This window comes from Poecilia reticulata, chromosome 1, assembly GCF_904066995.2.
Source record: "Poecilia reticulata chromosome 1, P_reticulata-male-v2, whole genome shotgun sequence".
In the NCBI taxonomy this organism is placed as follows: domain Eukaryota; kingdom Metazoa; phylum Chordata; class Actinopteri; order Cyprinodontiformes; family Poeciliidae; genus Poecilia; species Poecilia reticulata.
In genome coordinates this window covers 7,376,859-7,396,252 of record NC_088830.1, presented here as the reverse complement: position 1 = coordinate 7,396,252, position 19,394 = coordinate 7,376,859, and the positions used below count along the sequence as shown (strand labels likewise).

The 19,394-nt window shown below is 38.4% G+C and overlaps 2 protein-coding genes across 5 annotated transcripts in view; both read left to right on the top strand.

Moving 5' to 3' along the window:
• The window catches only part of LOC103476899 (extracellular serine/threonine protein kinase FAM20C), a 47,574-nt gene that overhangs the window by 18,580 nt on the left and 9,600 nt on the right, over nt 1–19,394 (top strand). The window lies entirely within an intron of this gene.
• dnhd1 (dynein heavy chain domain 1) overlaps nt 1–19,394 on the top strand; it is a 35,371-nt gene that overhangs the window by 8,722 nt on the left and 7,255 nt on the right. For 3 of the 4 annotated variants that reach the window (XM_008429452.3, XM_081601292.1, XM_017306503.2), the window contains 24 exons: nt 147–272; nt 428–704; nt 1,951–2,078; nt 2,675–2,873; nt 3,814–3,908; nt 4,052–4,280; nt 4,394–4,519; nt 4,610–4,704; nt 4,789–7,888; nt 7,990–8,086; nt 8,210–8,369; nt 8,486–8,768; nt 8,845–10,321; nt 11,437–11,536; nt 11,812–11,926; nt 12,062–12,248; nt 12,859–12,961; nt 13,134–13,262; nt 14,513–14,704; nt 14,873–15,292; nt 16,549–16,972; nt 17,498–17,596; nt 17,692–17,868; nt 18,707–18,885. In XM_008429452.3, coding sequence (XP_008427674.2) covers nt 147–272; nt 428–704; nt 1,951–2,078; nt 2,675–2,873; nt 3,814–3,908; nt 4,052–4,280; nt 4,394–4,519; nt 4,610–4,704; nt 4,789–7,888; nt 7,990–8,086; nt 8,210–8,369; nt 8,486–8,768; nt 8,845–10,321; nt 11,437–11,536; nt 11,812–11,926; nt 12,062–12,248; nt 12,859–12,961; nt 13,134–13,262; nt 14,513–14,704; nt 14,873–15,292; nt 16,549–16,972; nt 17,498–17,596; nt 17,692–17,868; nt 18,707–18,885 — 8,517 coding nt within the window. Of the gene's footprint in view, nt 1–146; nt 273–427; nt 705–1,950; nt 2,079–2,674; nt 2,874–3,813; nt 3,909–4,051; nt 4,281–4,393; nt 4,520–4,609; nt 4,705–4,788; nt 7,889–7,989; nt 8,087–8,209; nt 8,370–8,485; nt 8,769–8,844; nt 10,322–11,436; nt 11,537–11,811; nt 11,927–12,061; nt 12,249–12,858; nt 12,962–13,133; nt 13,263–14,512; nt 14,705–14,872; nt 15,293–16,548; nt 16,973–17,497; nt 17,597–17,691; nt 17,869–18,706; nt 18,886–19,394 lie in introns of those variants that run through there. The other variant, XM_081601397.1, reaches the window with a different exon arrangement.

The following is a 19,394-nucleotide window of genomic DNA, read 5'->3' as shown; positions in this document are numbered from 1 at the left end:
CCACATTTATTTCAACATCCTTCTGTCAACCGACATCTCAACTATAGGGAAGTGGTAGAGGGAGGAGGGTATTTTAATCACAGTTAATGAAGTTGTGATCATTTAAAATCTGTTTGATAAACAGGTTGTTTGTTGCCCCTGTGCAGGTCAGGGAGTTGGAGAAAATACTGGCTGACATGCAGAGGCGTTTGGAATACATTCTCTCTCTCCGTGACACAATTTGCATGATCTATAGGAAGATGACTGAGGAGGAGCTGGCTTTAGAAGAGAAGGTTAGCTGACAGAGATGTGAAAATTATGCCATAAATAAGGCACTTCTTAGACGTGCTCTCTGTTTATGTGCATAAACTTGAAAACTTGCAACTTTTTTGGTCAGATCTCGAAATATGACTTTTTCATTTGCATCCGTTTGTGTTCTTATATTTAGATGATGAGGATGTGGGATAATTTTATTGCCCACCTGAAACAGGCTCATGCTCTTGTGTCCCAAGACCTTCCCACTGTGATCAATGCACTGGGCACAATGTTTTCATATTTGTCATATGACCTTAGACATATAGTCCTTAAGGCCACCTCTGGGCCTTTCCTTGACCCGAACCAGAATGCCAACGAGATGGTGTGTAAACTAAAATACATGGGGACACGTGTGCAAACACTCAGGACCAAACTGGAGGAGCTTAGTAATTGCAGTCAAACTATGCAAGGTGAGTCCAGATAAAAATATTTTATATGAGAAAAAAAAAAGAATAGGCATCTTTAATAGTTATGCAACTAATTGAGAAATACCGTATTTTCCGCACTGTAAGGCGCACCTAAAAACCTTCAATTTCCTCAAAAGCCGACAGGGCGCCTTATAATTCGGTGCGCCTTATTTATGGACCAATATTGAGCCACAACAGGTCTAGCAGCCGCCGACTTCATTTTCGCCCGTAGAAAAAGCACGTGGTGCATGCTGGGATAGTTGTCAGAATGCTGGTTTGTTAATAAAGTTGGACTGACCTATCTGCCTGCCGACAGTCTAGAACAGTGGTGTCGAACTCATTTTCATTTTGGGCCGTATCGAAAATCTGAATGTTCTCAAAGGGCCGGTTGTTCTAGAATATATTGATAAAAACCATTAAACTGTTAAAATATTAATTAATAGATGTTTCAGCATCCAATAAGTGTTTCTTAAAGTGAAATTTCACACTGATCAGCCGAACTTTGTGATTGTTTTTGTGTTTTTTTGCAATCAAAATCATAGATTTTGTAGTGATAATATAGGAATATTTGTCAGAAATGTTTACGATATTTGCGCTAATATATGATGTTAAATGTGACTTTTTATTAATTGCTGTATCAGTCACATATATAACTTGACATCAAGTGAGGTTAAATTAATGTTTTTGGCCAGTTTTGAGAAAAAATGTCAGTAAAATCAGAATAAATGTGGGGATCTGTTGATTTTGTGTGAATTTTGTGTATTTGTGAAAAACTGGAAGGACTTATTGATGTAATCTGGAGTCTGGAGGGCCACATAAATAGCTACAGCGGGCCAGATTTGGCCCCCGGGCCTTGAGTTTGACACATGTGGTCTAGAATCAGGTCGTCTGCAGGTCATTTAGCACCACGTTCTCCACAAACATGCTGTGCGCGAATGGAGAAGGGTGACCATCGTCCGGCCACACCCCAGGCCAGTCAGAAGGCTCTCCTCGCCGACCGGAGTCAGACTGTTTTGTTGACATTCACTTTAGTGCAGCTCCATCTAGTAGATGCATAACGTAACTCCAGCCTCTACTGTAGAGTCTATTCTATGCGCCTTATAATGCGGTGCGCCATATATATGAAAAAAGTTTTAAAATAGACCGTTCATTGAAGGTGCGCCTTATAATCCGGTGCGCCTTATAGTGCGGAAAATACGGTAGATGTTATCAAGTTACTAAACCTCTGACTCTTTGTGCGTCCCATTAGAGCAGCAACTGGATCTAGCTAGTCTGGCAGTAGATGTCAAGAAAATTCTCGCCCGTGGAGAGTTGTGGCAACTTAAAGCTGAGTGCACTGCATGGATGGAAGAGTGGAATCTACTGCAACTCAGTGATGTAACCTGTGAAGTCATTCATTTTTATCTTACCAGAGAAAATGAAATAGCTACAATATAATTTTTTTTTATTTGAGCTACTCCTTAAGTCAATTTTAATGTCCTTCAGCCTTAAGTGAATTTGTGATACTTTTCTGGCATCTGTTCATTTCTTTGGAGCTTAAATAACTTGTATAAACCTACGCCATATAACATTTGTGAATGCAATTTATGCCTGTTGTAAATGATTATTTTAGTAATTGAGAAATTTTTCCTATGAGAGTATCAATAGGTACTGAGAAATTAGAAAATGTGATTAAATGCAGCTACCATGCGCAGTTTAATGATACAAATCAAAGTTCTATACGTGCCTGGTATCCTAAAGAAGTGTATTATAAATGGGTATGTTTCTTAAGAGCAGCATTTGTTGTTGTGGGGCTGTGACTGCTGTGCCATGTAGTCACAGCCTTACAGTTACCTAAAAAAAAGTAATAAATAGTTCTTATGGCCAGTTTTATTATTATCACTATAGTACTACAAAATATTAAACTTGTAAGTCTAGAAATCCTTATTATTCTATGATGCTTCATTTATCTCCTGATTTGTTTTCATTGTTAGGTTTCAGTGCCACAAGCTATGGAGAAAATTATCCTTTGGAAAAACCAAGCACTGTCTTTGACCAGTATCATCCCTGCTGATGACGCAGTGCTGGAAGAAACTTCAAGAATCCTGAAAAAGCTAAGCTACCAGGCTGAGGTCTTGGCAAATCTGAAGAAGTCCATGCTTAAGGAGAAACACTGGAAAATTATTCTCCACGGTTAGTGACTTTATGTATGTATGTTTTACCACATGAACCACATCTTATACAGTGCTTTGCAAAAATAATCATTTCATGTGAATTTTTTCACTGCTCACTGTTGTTTTTTCCTACTAAGATAATTTATTTGTTTATTTTTATTTTTTTTTTGGGGGGGAGGGGGATTTAATATAACAGAATAACACCAAGTTGTGCATAATTGTGAAGTGGAACAACAAGGATATGTAGTTTTCAGCATTCTTTGCTTATTGAAATTGAGAAAAATGTTCCATGGATTCATATTAAACACCCTTAGTCAATACTTTGTAGAACCACCAGCATTTGCCCTTCTGACTTTTCAAGCTAGCTATATTAAATGAACAGCCTCTCTAGGGCAAGTTTGAAGAATTGTCTCACATCCTCTGGATTTACATAAAATCTTTGACTTTTCCATTCCAACACAAAATATGCTTTGATCTATACTACTCCATTGTATTTTGAATGTGTGTTTAGATTCATTTTCCTGCTGAAAGAATTGTTCTACATTGAGTCTATTTTGACTTCTGCAAGGCTTGTGTCAATCCATCAGTAGGACTCTTTTGTTTCTTTATTTTAACAACACTTTCTTTTTGCTGTTTGTTTTCGAATATTATTGTTTACTAATTTCTATGATTTTATTTTAAGGTTGCATTGACTTTTACGCAAGGTTATTTGAGTCATGGTAATAAACACCTTATCTCCAAGGTTTTTATTTGTAAATTTAGAAAACTCTATATAATTTTTCCCCACTTTACAGTTAAGTGCTACTTTGTGTTGATCTGTATCACATAACCACTGTAAAATACACAAGAATTTGTATTTGGCAAAATGTGGAATTGTTTAAGGGATGTAAATACTTTTACAAGGTATATATGATTCCAAGAGTCATATGAAACATTAATAAAAATGTTGTGTCACACAGACATGGGCCTCCTTGATGTTCAAGAGAACAACCTGACTGTTGGTACATTCATGTCTTTCTTTGTCTCTGAAACCCACCATACACTTTTGGAAAAGGCGAGTAAACATTTCAGATTATATACAGTCTGGTACAGTAGTGAATGAATGGCAACAAAAGGCAAGATAACATGTTTTGGAAATCAGGCTTAATAATTACTTAATGTAAAAACCACCCTTTTTTCAATTTTTACTATTTTCAGACATGCAGGGACGCACAAATAGAGAGGGACTTGGAGAAGGATCTCCATATACTTTCTTCAGAATGGAAACAGAGACTCTTTCAGCTACATGAGTTGGTTCTCCCTGCTTGCTGTCATTGTACGACTACAAGTAGCTTCTACAGAGAAGAGATTTTCATAGGATCCATCCGGTTAACTGCTAAAACCACCAGCCAATGCTTCTGTAATGGTACCAGATACACCATTGTTGGTATGGCCAAATAAATTTGACCATTTCGGTATTTCACTTGAAGACTTTGATTTCACTGCTTCTATACCTCAGGAGTTTATGCTATAGCAATATTCTCCTACTTTCTCTCTCAGGTCTAGAAACACACTTTGTTGAGATCCAGAAGGACTTGATAACACTTTCCACTATGATGAAGTCCCCACACAGTGTTGAGATCAGGCTAAAGCTGAGAAAATTGGCTGAGTCTCTAAAAGTTCTTGGTGAAGTAGTGATTAAGAAAGTATGTTAAAAGATTTTCTCTTTGTCTTCTGCTCTTTAAAATAAACTGCCTTTTTCCTCTTCATTTATAGATAAGCTGCTTGATTTATTTGATAGATTTCAGCAAATTTGGGTCTTCCTGACAAAAGCATTCATAGAAACATCAAATTGTGACCAAGAAAATCTGGTAAGTTCTAATGTGTACACAAGTTGAACATGTCTCATTTTAAAAGCTTTGAAACTAAGTATTTTCATATGGATGTTTTTTCAGCTGAAGCATTTTCAACCAGTTGATGATGCTTTTAAAAAAATTATGCAATCAATCTCAACGGACCCTCACATGTGGACCTTCGTGTGCTCTGAACTAAATCGCAAACATGACAGTGAAAGCCTTTGCAAGACTCTCATTGACGGTTTGTTCACAATGGAAGATATTTCCAACCAGATGGAGAATCTTTTTCAGAACTTTTGTGAGCAGTTTCCAAGATTGTCCTTTTTGAGCGAGAGTGAGATAATACAGCTACTCTCTTTTCACCCATTGGTACTGAAACAGCAATTCTTTTTGCGCAAATGCTTCAAAGGTGTACATTTGCTTGAAGTGGATCTTAAAAGATTATCACATACAAGCACTTTAGAGAGCTCTGGGCCTTCATCTGAAAATCCCAAACAGATAGAAGTTCTGGGTGTTTTTGGCAGCCTTCGGGAACACATTGCTTTTCAGCCTCCTCTGAAGTCGAACCCTGACATCTTGATTTGGCTATGTGAATTTGAAAAACACTTGAAATTGTCAATGATAAAACTCATAAAACAGTGCACAGTGCTGAGAAGACAGCTTGAGCCGGTTGGTCAAGAGCTAATGTACATCTGTAATGTGGATGACTCTGAGTCGGGCAATGCAGACGAGACGAAAGATGCACACCCATTATTAGATTTGTTTCTGGATTTTCCACTTCAATGTCTGCTTGTGGTAGAGGAGGCATTCTGCTGCAGATGTGTTCTCAAGGCTTTCCGGGAAGGAAGTCCACAAGCGTTGAACGAGCTCAAAACAAACAACAATTTAAAACTGACAATCCTTTGCAATGTTATCAGGAATAGAGTCCTGGGCTCTGAAAATAAATGTTTGATTTCCAAATATGCAATGATGTGTTTGCGGGCCTTGGTGCAACTTGCAATGAATCATGGACAGCAGCTGTCTCGACTCATGGACCTACCAGGGGTACCCGAGTCATCTTTTGAGTGGCTAAGCATGATGAAGTATCATATCAACACAGAAGATGAGATTCTGGATTGCAGCGATAATCCGTCATGTTATGTGGATATTTTGGATCACCATTTCCAGTACGGCTTTGAGTATTATGGACCACATGACTGGTTGTTGGTGCATACTCCCACCACAGACAAGGCAACACTGGGACTTGTTCTTGCTTTGATAAGGTACAGGTCTGGGTTCATGGGTGGACTTTCCATGTCTGGGAGAACAAACACTGTAATCCAGCTAGGAAAAGCACTTGGACAGCTGGTTGTGGTTAAAGAGTGCTCTCCAAGCATGGCATCTGCTGTTGTTAAACGAATGTTGGTGGGTGCCATTCAGGCAGGAGTGTGGCTTCTATTGGAATCTGTGGACTTACTATCACAAGGTGTCCTGACAGTGCTACAACAACTTCTCAGTGACATTCCCCACTACTATGTGAATGTACAGAAAAAAAGGAATCAAAAGCTGATAGAGGAGTCAGAGTGTGAAATTGCACCCGGAGACACAGGTTTCATTGAGATTTTAGATCCAGAACGCCATTCTGAGCTTTTAGGGAAAATAACATTTTTCAACACAAGCTTTGGATGTGTTCTTACCTCATCTAATCAATATGCAGCAGAGATTCCAGATTGCCTGCGATTTGCTGCCAGACCTGTTTCATTAGCACACCCTGATTACAGAATTGTTGCTGAAGTGACGCTGGCTTCCATGGGATTCTTAGATGCATTGTCTTTGAGCCATCGTCTGTTGTGCCTGATCACCCTGATTAAAGATACTGAATGCCTCCCTGATTTATTCAATGACAATCAAAGCTGTTTTCTTGTTGTCTTGCAAAAGCTCATCTCTGCCTCAGAAATATACTTACACCATGCTATAAGTCAGCGAGAAATTTCCATTCGGGATCAAGTAAGTGCTGCTAAAGAGAGTGATCCTTTGTCAGTGGAAATACCGCCTGACAAACATTTTGTGAAAGACAAAAAAGAAACTACAAAGTTTCCAAAGTTACGCAAAGCTCTGCTGTGCACTCTACAGGCTTTGATGGAGGAAACAGCGATTGTCAAAGCTATTCTTTCTGTTTTGACACCGGAGCACAGGAAAGCCTCCCAGTTCTACACTATTCTCAAGGACACATTCCCTTTAGCAGTTCAGTTTCCAGATTTTCAAAAATTTGTTCAAGAAAGCGAGAAAAGACAACTTCAGAATGCTATTGTTGAAGAACTGCAAGAAGTACATCTCTGTTGTCACAAGGAAATAATAAAGCAAACCTTTACTGTGTACCAGACCATGAAGTTCTCTCAAACGGTCATTCTTATTGGCCCATCAGGTAGTGGAAAAACTACTTGTTACAGCATTCTGGCTGGGGCACTAAGTAGACTGGCAAGCACAAGTATAAACAACAAAGGTACCTCACATGGAGAAGCAGAGATCATTTCATTGAAATGGTGCTATGTTGACACTGTGGTCCTGTTTCCTAATGCCATGTCCCACAGTGAGCTATTTGGATGTTTCTGCAAAAAAAGAGGATGGAAAGATGGAGCTGTCGCAAAAGTTCTTAAAGATTCAGAACGATACGATCGAGCATGCCTTGAAATCTTTACAGATGACGTAGACAGTGAAGAGACATCACTTGCAAAGTGGTTGGTGTTGGACGGAGAGCCTGTAGGTCAGCCTTGCTGGTTAGATTACTTAACCACACTGTGCAGTTCCCAGGATCCACATCTGTGTATGTCAACAGGTGAAACAATCTTATGTCCATCACAATTCAGTTTGCTGCTGGAGATGACCGACCTATGTGATGCAAGTCCCTCTGTTGTGACCCGGTGTGGCCTTGTTTATTTCACACACACTGATCTATGGAAGTCCATATGGAGCAGTGAAATGGATGCTATCTCGAAAGAGTACAAACTGGATGAAGGAGTACAGAAAATGTGGAAACGACTGGCTCAAGATCTTTTCTCCAAAACGTTGAGTTTACTTGGACAACATGGTTTAACTTCTGTCAATAATTTTGAAAGTGGATCATGTGAAAATTATGGCCTTCAAGAAATCACATCTTGTGTTAGGATCCTGCGAGCTCTTGTGCAACATTTTGTAAGGCACCCCCCAAAAGACAAAGAAGGTGTGTTAATCACAAAAGATGTGCTGATACACTTGTGATAGTCATGCTAGTTTCCATTGTCCATTTTGTGTGACTTACCTGTCTATCTCATGTGACTTTAGATGAAACCGATGACCCAAAAAGTGAGCAAGAACTGCTCTTCAGAAACTTTTTCTTGGTGGCTTATGTTTGGGCATTTGGTGGACATCTGCACTTTAGGTACACAGATCTTAATGGAGCCTTTCAAATGTAGTTCTTTGTGTGTTGACCAGTTTTACATTGCTGAGTATCTCTTCTAATATTTGTAACTACTTTTTTTAACCTGTATTTTTTTTTTTTAAGGCATTGGCCAAAATTCGACTTGCTAACCCGCAAAGTGCTGTTTGCTTCTCGGTACAAAATTCAAGTTCCAGAGCGAGAAAGTTTATTTGAACACTTTTTCAGTAAAGACAGTAAAATGGATCCCAGTGATATGCTGTCTACAAATAGCATTACTCCAAAGGTTTGTTCGTTTGTTCATTATATTGAACCAACAATTGTGAAAATTAATAGAACATCCAGGTTATCATCTTCTGGTCTTTGAATCTGTCTATTCTTATTTCCAATTTATTACAACAGTTTTGGACATACTGGCATCTGGTGGACACATTGTTGGAGGCAAACCAGCCAGTGTTGATTGCAGGAGAGCCGGGTTCTGGGAGAACTACTCTGAGTCACAGCTTGTCAAGTTTTGACCTGCCACACATTAACATTGCAGCAAGTCCACTCTTGACCTACAAAGACCTGCGCCTCATACTTAGAAATATCTGCAGGCAGAAATATGGAAAAGATAATGTGTATTCAACCGCAAAACCTCCAAGTCTCCTTTTGTTTGTGGAGGATTTGCATGAAGCCCCATGTGGTAAGTAAAAATAATGACTGTTACATTTCATAGATAAAAAGCTTTTGAAATTAATATATTTTATTTTTGTTGAAAGATGTCTTTGGGAGAGTATCAACGGCCTTGGAGGCACTACGTCAATGTATGTCAAAAGGAGAGATTGTGACACTTGACTCCTACTTTCTTGAGTGTCTGAACTCTGAAACTGTCAGCTTTTTGACTACGTCCAATATCTCCAGACTGGCTGATCATGATCGTGAGAGTGGTGGAATATCTTTGCGACTCTCAAGACTCTTCTCCATTGTTGTGCTGCCTAGCCTTTCTGAAGATGCTATTTTGTCTTTCCATTCTGCATTTCTAAAAAGGTGGCTTAGAGAAATGCCACTAGATTGCTGTGTCGAGAAAATGTCAACCTGTATAGTCACTGCAACTATAAGTCTTTACAATGCCGTATGTGATCATTTTCATCCCACTGGACAGAGGCCCTTCTTTATATTCTCTTACCATGACATTCAGAAGGTGTTTTCAGGGATGTACTTGTGGCAGCATAACATTTTAAACACAGAAAACCAGAAAGAAGGAAAAAAACATTCAGGTTTCCTGCCATTCGCACCAACTACTTCAGTACCTATTCTTAGCATAGTACATCTCTGGATACACGAGTGCATACGCACCTTCGGTGACAGGTTCTGCTCAGAGAAGGAAATGAATACTTTTCTGACACTTGTTGCCAAGACAACATTAATTCACTATGGACGTGAGTTTATGGAAGGAACCCATATAGACAATTTGGAAGCTGACGATATCCAACAATTACTTGCAGTAGGTCAGAATGTTGATTCGACACAATTTCATCAGAGGAGGAGTACAGTTTTACAGTCAGCTCTTCAGAATGTCCTGGCAGAATCTAGAGCTTTTTCCACAGAGGAGACGAGCCTTGAAAGTTACACTGTTGAACCAGAGTTGTTGAAGCTCATTGTGGAAGAAACAACCAGGCTTGTGTGTGCTCCTGAGTTCTATCCTGCAGAGGAAGCTGTGAAGCATCACTCAAAGATTAAACCCAGCTCGTATCAGCAGCATGACTTTGATGTACTACAGCAAAAGGTGCATGCGCTCATTGATAGAGAAGTCGATGACATCTATAGCATAACAAACAGATACATTTTGCACACACAGGGAATGATGCAGCTACTACACATCCTCAGGGCTTTGCTTCTACCTGGAGGCCATGGAGTGCTGATCGGCTCAGACAGGCAAACAGGACGTAAAACTGCTGTACGTCTAGCTGCGTACATTACAGGTTATGAGTTAATAGAGTTAGATTCTAGCAATGAGACCCAGTTCCATGACATTCTAAAAGAAGCAAGGCACAGAACCAATCAGAATGACATTAATTCCATCATACTGGTCCATGAAAACATCAGTCCGGCTGTGAGAGAAGAAATACTGATGCTTATGGCACAGAAGGCCTCCCCTGTGGATTACAAAGATGAAAAACTGAGTGCTCATGTTTTCAGAGTGACTTCTCTGAAATACTTAAGTCGATACCGCATGGAAAGTTGGATAAATGAAAAGTAAGTGGAAGATAAAGTTTATCACTTAGTCACTGTACAAAACGTAGTACTTGTTCAAAGAATAAAGTCCAGCAACACACCAAACCTACCCATCTTTGACTAAAATAGATTGTGATGCACTGTTTCCTGAGACTTTTTTGTCACCGCCAGCCCAAATTCTTTTAGCAATTTAAGCTAAAGTAACTCTTTTTTGGCATGAAGGACAGCTTTTCCAAAGCTTTCCAGGGATGCTTTGTATCAGTTGTCTAGTCCTCACAAATGAACCCCTTTTAAACTTGAGGGAAACTTGCTAGCATGCTTTTTTTCCTGCTCCAATTGAAGCTGCAGTATGTAACTTTTACACAAATGTCCTTTTCTATATTCATTTAAACTGTTGCATGTGACAGCAAGGTATGAGACAGATAATCTTTGAAAAAAAATCAAGGTCCTCCACCTCTTCCCAGTGCTGCTATTGCCGTCTAAAGAAATGCTCCGCTCCCGGTCAAAAAGAACCAATCAGATTCTGGAGGAGCGTCTTAGCGCTGTCAGTCACCATCGTGTACCATCAAAAAATGTGCTATTGGTGGAGAAACAACTTCCCGTTAAAGTAAAACCATTTATCCACCATTTGTGGCCATGCCTTAGGACTTGTGGCAGGTTATGTTTTGGCTGTAGCGTAGCAGGAAGCAAGAGGGAATGGGTGAGGACAAGAGTGGATGACTCACTCAAACCCTCATCCTGGCTCTGGTTGTTTCTTACTTGATTTTTTTTCATAGATTATCTGTCTCATACTGTTAGGGGATAATGAAAATTTTAAGAACTAAGTAATTTTTAAATAAAAGCTAGATACTGTAACTTTAAGAGGAAAAATATTCACTTTCTGCCTAGGATTTTGTAACATTTAACATATAGAATGATGTACAAATATTTAGTTGGATGTAATGTCATAGTGCCTGATAAACGTACCTCTTGAACTGAGTTTCTATTTTGTTTTAATTTAATTTAAAAAAAAAATCTTATAGCATTGTGAATATATATAAGTATATACATATACGTGGCATGGAATTGTTCAAAGCTCACTGGTTTTTGTGTGTGAACTCTCAACTTTGTGTTATGTCTTTCTCTGTGATCCAAAGGTCTTTTGGTAAAGATTACAAAAATATCCACGTGTTCCTGTTGATGTCTTTCACGAAAGTCAATGATTTACCTGAAAACAAAGAAACACAACGCTGGAGTGTAAGTGCTGAAATATTGAGTGTGTCAAGTAAACTTTGTATTGACTGTAATAATTTTTTTTTTAACGTATATTCACTTTTATAGATAAACAATCCAAAATACATACCTTATTTTAAAACATTGTAACAGTAACTTTATTGTCCAGGTTAAATATGTCAGATCTATTGTATTTACTGTGCATGCAATCATTAGGAAGATAAAACCAACATCCCAGGTAAAAATATGGAATGTTCTGTTTAACAATATTTTGCTTCATGCATATTTTTACATTCTAGGCACAATTGACCAAGGCCCTGAAGCTCAGCTGCTGTGTGGAAGTCTACCAGGCATGGTCCTCTCAGTCTTTGACAGAACTAGCTATCCAGAGCCTCAAAATGTGTCCTTTTAATAGTGAGTCCTGTCAATAGAACTCATCTAAACCTAACCGTGTTTTTTTTTTTTTTTTTGTCCTTTTTTTTGCTCCCTCTGAAAAATTAACTCTTTGGTTTTATGTGGTTGTGTTTTTTCCTTTTTTCTTTTTTAAAGCACCCATAGAGTTCTCAGTGGATAGCTTGTCTGTGGCCATGGCAGGAATCCACCAGTCTTCATTTAAGCATTCTTCTATCTTTGTTAAATCTTTTCCGTTGACCCCTACGATTTATCTGGAGTTCGTCACCTGCTTTGCCCACGTTTACAACAAACTGTACAGCAAATGGCAAAGCAAACATGACAGGTAGCTGTTCTGCAGTATCGTTGCAGCTTTTTGTCATTTTAAGGTCAAACCTGAATTGACAAAAATATGACATTAACACACTCAGCTACATAAAACATAGTAATGTGTATAGCTTTTCCAGAAAAAAAGATGTGCTATAAAAACATTCAAACATACTGACAATTCTGATAGCTCTGACTGCAAATATGCTTAAGTCTTTTAAAATGTAGTAACTTAAAGTACAGTACATTTGTTTTTCACTTGAGTAAAGCAGAGTCAAAATATTTTGGACAGTTTTAGATATTGTGATAATTAATTGTAAACAATAATATTACACTTTGCTTTCCTTTTTTGCTTATTGAGAACAAAAAATAATATCAAACAAAATACATTGTTATGCATCAAACCAGACATATGGTAGCTGTAATGAGGGTAAAATATTTAAAATCAAACATTTCTCTCTAATTTTTATGCCATTTCCTTAGTTGCCATAACATTTGTAATTATGTGTATGTTGAGAATTCTAACATTCAAGTCAGGTTCTGCTTTTTCCTTAATGGAGATAAATACAATATATCACACGTGGTTTTTCTGGACTGAAATATGATTCAGTTCTATATATTTCTTCCAGATTTGCTAATGCTCTGACACGCTTGGATGCTGTGAATAAAACATCTGAAGTGTGTAAGCAACTTTTTGTGCGACTGCAAGAACACATGACTAACTCACGGAAGGTAATTCAAAGCAATTTACTGCACTTCTAATATGCTAATGCTATTAGAATATTTTTGAAAGTTTCTTTTAAACAGTTGTTTACCTTTGGAGTTTTTCTAGCAATGAGTAGAACAAAACATTTGCAGAATTCGCTAGAAGTTTCTTTTTTTATTCTGTTTCTCTATTCAAAAGCTTGAGTTGGAGCTCTTGGATCATCAACAACAGTTGAAGTATGACTATGAAGAAGCTGTGGAGAGACGCATTGATGGAGAGGAAAAACTGGGTCACTTAGAGAAGATGATTTTACAGTTTGAAGATCTGGTAATGTTTTTTTTTTTTGTTTTATATCATGACAGCATTTTCATAAATATAGATTTGAATAGTCTTGTGTGTATTCAGCCCACCTGAGTCAATACTCTGTTGAACCTCCTTTTGCTGTGTTCGTTTTCCCTCACACATACATGTAGGCCAGAAAATTCAGTTTCAAACATGGAGAACCACACATAGTGTTATACCTCACTAATCGATAAACTCCAGTTAGAGTATGCATTTTGGAGTACTTATTACTTTAGACCAACATTTCGCTTCATACTTTTAATATTGGAACAAGACCCTAGAGAAACTCTCGTTGGTTTACAAATTGTGGAGTACTTAGTAACCCAGAACAAGAATCAAATATGTAGAACCAACATTTAGCTTTTTTTTTGCTACTCTTACCTTTCTGTCCGTCTTTTGGTTTTCTTGTTTGTTTTTTTTGTTGTTTTTTTTCTAATTCATGTAAAGCACGTTGAACTGCCTTGTTGCTGAAAATGTGCAATACAAATAAAATTACCTTTGCCTATAACTTCAAACCACCTTAAACATCTCCACAACTTTCTTTCTGAACTGTCTGCTGTTTCTTCTTCATAGCTCTGTTGTTCACGACTTTTCTCTGATAAACCTTTCAGGCCTTCACTGAACATCTGAATTGGTACCGATTTTAGATACTCTTTACAACTTAAGTAATTCTAAAGCAGAGATTGTTGGAATTCATTCTGCTATTTTTCTCCACCGTTCAACGAAAGGTGTATCAACAAATATCCTAAAATTTAAAATATGTTTAAATACAGTTACAAATCAATTCTTTATGTGACTTGTGTCCTAAAGAAGCATATTACAAATGGAAATGTTTTTCAAGATCAGTGTTTGTGCTTGTAGGGCGATGATTGCTGTCATGCAGTCACAGCCATACAGTTACATAAAAAAAAAAAAGTAAAAAGTAGTACTTTTCGTCAATTTAATCGTTATCACAATAGTACCACATATCATATTGCCCACCCATATTCTGATGGGTGGGCAACGCTGAATACATATCCACCTCTTTCCATTTTCGTTGCTATGCATTTCGGTGCAACAAAATTCACTTTCTATATACATGAAAATGTTTTGTTTAAAATGTAAGAAAATACCATTTCAGGACACTGTATAACATTTGTCCAAAACTACATTAATGCCTTTTGTTTTGTAATGGACGCTTTGTGTTGAACATGTAGAAGTTTACGGTTGTTCTTTTTTGCTTCGTCTTCTTCAAGATACAATTAGCTTTCCTGGCAGGCCTTGATATTCTGAATTGCTTGAATCAAGCTGACCTGGAGGAGGTGCGTCACTACAGGGATCCACCAGAGGGGGTGGTGAAGATTATGGACGCTATGTGTTTGATGTTTAACCGTCCGGCAGGCTGGGAGAATGCCAAGCATCTCCTTGGACAGCCCAACTTTTTTCAGGTGTGTGAAGGGAAAGTCTCTCGGAGTAAAACCTTCTTAATATCACACAGAATGCAATGCAAATCAAAGCACTGCTCATTCATAATCTTCAGTTCATACACCAATGAAACAATTGTTTTTTTTTGCACCTTTGTTGAATGCTTTTGACAGTCATTTTTTTTCACCCAGGAGCTGCAGTTCTTTGACCGCTCCAGTATGACCGGTGAGCAGCTGGAAAAGCTTAAAGAGATAATCATGAGTCCTCTGTTTGAACCAGAGGCTGTGCGAGAAGTCAGCAGGGCCTGTGAGTCCCTGTGCCGATGGATCCAGGCCATGTATGAGTGCTGCCTTTTGCAACATAACCTGTTGCTCAAGCAACGATGCGAAGGTAAATCCGGATTTGCACGGCGTCTGCTGCACTCGTTGAGGTGTCAAGAGAGGGAGTCCAACGACCGCTTGGAGAACTACGAGAAACAGCTTAGAAACATTCGAAATGATCTGCAGGACGTCCAACGGCAGCTGTACAAAGCTGAGGACGAAGAAGAAGCCGCCAGCACATGTGCTACGAGTGTGGCGATGCTGTTCCAAAACTGGAGTGCTGAATTCCAGGTGATACAAACATGCTTTCTAAACCCACAATTTCTACAAATCATTTCCCCAGATTTTTTTGCCATGTGGTGGAAAAGTATTTGCCCCCTTACATATTTTTTGCCTGCTTCATGTTGTAAGGCAGATTTAGTTTAAGTGACAACTTGATTGTGGGAGTAACAGTGTCATGATGTGGTTGTGGAGGTGGTGAGGAAGACGCAGGTAGGCCCAGGTAGTCATGATGAAATGATGTATAATGGTGAAAACAGGTAACAAACTCAAGGCACAGGCAGCACTGGGAGCGGACAGACGACGAGGACCCGACAAAGAACACAGACAACAGGTGGAGCTAAATACACAGGGAGGGTAATCACAGGAACAAGACACAGCTGGGATCAATCAGGACAGGACGGCACAGAGACTCACAGGGGAACAGAATCAAACACAGAAAAACCTCAAAATAAATACGCAGAAAACACAGATCCTCACAAACGGGGTGTCCCCACATTCTTAAAAAGTCTAAAATTAAGTCCTTAAAATCTCTTAAATCAATAAAAACATTTGTATGTTGGCCTTAAATACACTACCTACACGATTTTAAATTTGCTGCAACTATATCAGTTTTTTTTTTGTTTTTTTTTACGGCGCTTTTGTGTCAGGCCATCATTTGAGTCTCATGCTGATATCACTCACTGCACTCTCTGTCTCAATGCCATTGAAGCTACTGGTAACCAGATGCTAATACTTGCTAGTAAGTAACCAGCTTTTTTGCTCTTTTCATGGGTAAGTGTAAATTTATCAGCTGTTGGCTGGACAACGTTTGTCTTCAACACTGGCTTATTTCTATTGCCAACCAATGCAAGGCTACATCCAAAGATCACAGAAATTTATAGTTTTGGTCCTCTGGGAAATAAAGCATATCTTTAGTACATTTCTGTCGTGACATCGATCTTAAATTTTATTCATAATTGTCTTAAAAAGTCTTAAATTTCAGCCGGCGAGACCTTTTGAAACCCTGAATTAGGTGTCTTGGTGGCTGATAAAACTGAACTGAAAAATGTGGTCAGTCATTGTTAATTCACTGTTTAGCTTTGGGTCAGATATAACATTTAGCAAATAAATAAAATAAAAACTTTTCTCCTTTTTTCTAGGTCACCTTCCACTAATCTTAAAACTAGTTTGATTATCTGAAATATCCATGAAATCTGCAAGGAGGCAAAACATGTTTCATAGCACTGTAATGAGCAGTAACAAATTTCTCTTTTATTTTACCTCAGAAATTGGAGTCGCGTCGTCAGAAGATAGCTGGTGACGCCCTTATTCTTTCGGCCACCATCTCATACTTAGGACCGTTTGGGGCTGCTAATCGGTCAGATCTAAAGGACAAGTGGATGGAACTTTGCCGGACTCGACGTATTGACATAAACCCCAAAGACATCAGAAGCTCCCTGTTTACCGACAGAGGCACAGAAACCATTACTCCCCCTCCTGGGTTTCCCATCCCCGTGACTGAGAGTCTGTCGCTGCCTTTGGGTTGGCTTTTAGAAATAAATGACTTTCAGCTTGAGGACACGTTCTCGACCAGACTCAGAGTGAAGCTGTTGCTATGGGGCTACAATGAGACTTGCATTTTCCACTGGCCTCTTCTGGCAGACTCTTACCAACACCTCCAACTGAGCTCTCAGAAGTGGTTTACAAGAGGTAGGCCCTCTCAGTGTTGAACTTATTTCTGTTTAACCTGAACTGATCTAATGCAAGGAGTCACAGTCGTTAGGCACAAAGTTATTTTAATTTAATGGCATTTACATATTTATGATTGGACAAAGCACCATAAAGATTTTGCCACTTTATGTTTTCTGATTAAAATAATCTAACTATATTTATGTTTTGATCATCTTATTTGCTCTTTCTTATGGAGGTAATGTAGTGCTTTTCAAAAGTATTCATACCATTTGAACATCCTAACACTTTCTCAATTTACAACAACAAACATCAATATTTTTGCTATTTGCGAACATTGACTTTCAAGTCGTGCCACACACTCTTAATTGGACTGAACGATATGCTTTGATATAACTTCAAAGTTAATAACGGCTCTGTGTTTGTCTGTTGGGTTAATATTCACATAACATCTTGTGCAATTCACTGAGTCTCATTTCTAAGTTGTTTTGAAACATCTTCAAGTCTGTGCCAGGAGTCAATACATCTCACTTGCCTCCTGTCCAGGAAAGATTGCAACTCTTGAGAGGGAGTTAGAGTGTGATTTGGTGCTCTGTGCTGATGATCCGGAGCTCAATGAGAAGCTGGATCTTGCTGCTGAGAAAGGTGATTTGAATAACCAAATAAAGCACCTGTTGTTCAAATAATGAAGTGTTTTTTATAAGTCAAATACTGATGCAAACCTTTCTCTTTTTTTTCAGGATTGAATGTACTTATAACTCATGTGGAACGTGCCAAACCTAGTCCTGAGTTTCTGGCAAAGCTGGTGCCTCCAAGTCGAATTTGGTTTTATAGACGAGAGCAGCCTCCTCAACCTGTTCATCCAAATTTCCGCCTCTTCCTCAGCACACCTCTGCCTGTCAGACTGCTTAACAGGGGTAAGAACATCTGCTGCAGGTGTCTCAGCCGATATCATCTGCACCAGCATTTTTTCTTGCATTTAGGCCTATCACGGCGACAAATTTTGCTTGATGATTAATTGTCCCAAAAATTATTGCGATAAATGGTAATATTGGTTTTTTGAGGCCGTAACATATTGATAATAGAATAATGATGCAAGTCCATCCTCTCACAGACTAACAAAGTTTGATTATGTAAAAGCAGCTGGGAGATATTTTAAAAATCCAAAATAAAACAAGACAACCAAAAACAATAAATAGAAATTAGAACCACAAACAGCTGAAACCTTAATTAAAATGGATTATAAATTTTCTGTTTATAGAAACTGTAAACAGAAACAAATTATAATCTGTTTACAATGTTGAGTTAAAAAATTACAAAATATTAATCCTCATAATAGAAATTATCTAGCTCATCTTATGTATCATAAAATTAATTGATTAATTGATTATTGTGAATACCTTCCTTACATTAATATTAGACTAAGCATGCAGACATTTGTTTTGATGGCTGGCTTAGTAATGCTAACAAGAATCTTGTTTATTCATGTCCTAACATGGATTAAATTCCACCTCTTGAGCTGTTTCACATTTTATCAGGTAAGATCGAAACATGAAAACGCTCAAGGCATGCGAGTACTTTTACATAGCGCTATTTTTATAAACATAGCTGAATCTTGAAGGGATGATAAGGTTATAAGGACAGCTACAATCCAACATGGATGCTGAGCAGGAAACAGGTTGACTTTGTGGTGATGACCTCTTCCTGCGCATTTGAAAGTAATAACTCAAGGTTTCATTTACTCCTGTTCCCCAGGGATCGATCCGTCCATCTTGGCTGAAGTGCTTGTGGTTGACCTTTCTCTGAGCTCAGAAGAGATCCGGGAGCTGCTGCTGACACAGCTGCTGCAGTCTGATTGCAAAGTGCTGCTGATGCAACACTCGCGATTCCAGAATTACAATCAGTTCCTGCAGGAGAAACTGGACTCAGTCGAGGTGACTTAGGCAGACTTTTTGTTTCTGGGTGTTTCTGTTGTGTTGGATTATTGAAAATTGTACAAATTTAAACTTGGAAGTTATTTATTTAGAGGTCAAGCTTTAATAAAGGTTAAAATAGAGATGCACCGATCTGACACTAATCTCTGTATCAGTCCCAAAATTGAAAAATGTATCTATGTTTTGTCAGGGTTTCCCCCAGAAAACTTGCTAAGCCCGTTGGTCGGGGTGCCGAGACGGTCCACCAGCGAGGCAACACATAAAGGCACCGGCTGTGTGATTGGTCCGCTCTGCCAGATTTAAATGCATCAAGTATAAACCTATCTTTTAGGAATACATCTACTCCGCCAGTGAAACGCTCAGAGCAATAGAGACGCTTGCAATCTGGCTTTAAAAAAAAAAAAAAAAACATACATACATACATACACACACACACACACACACATTTACATATATATATATATATATATATATATATATATATATATATATATATATATATATATATA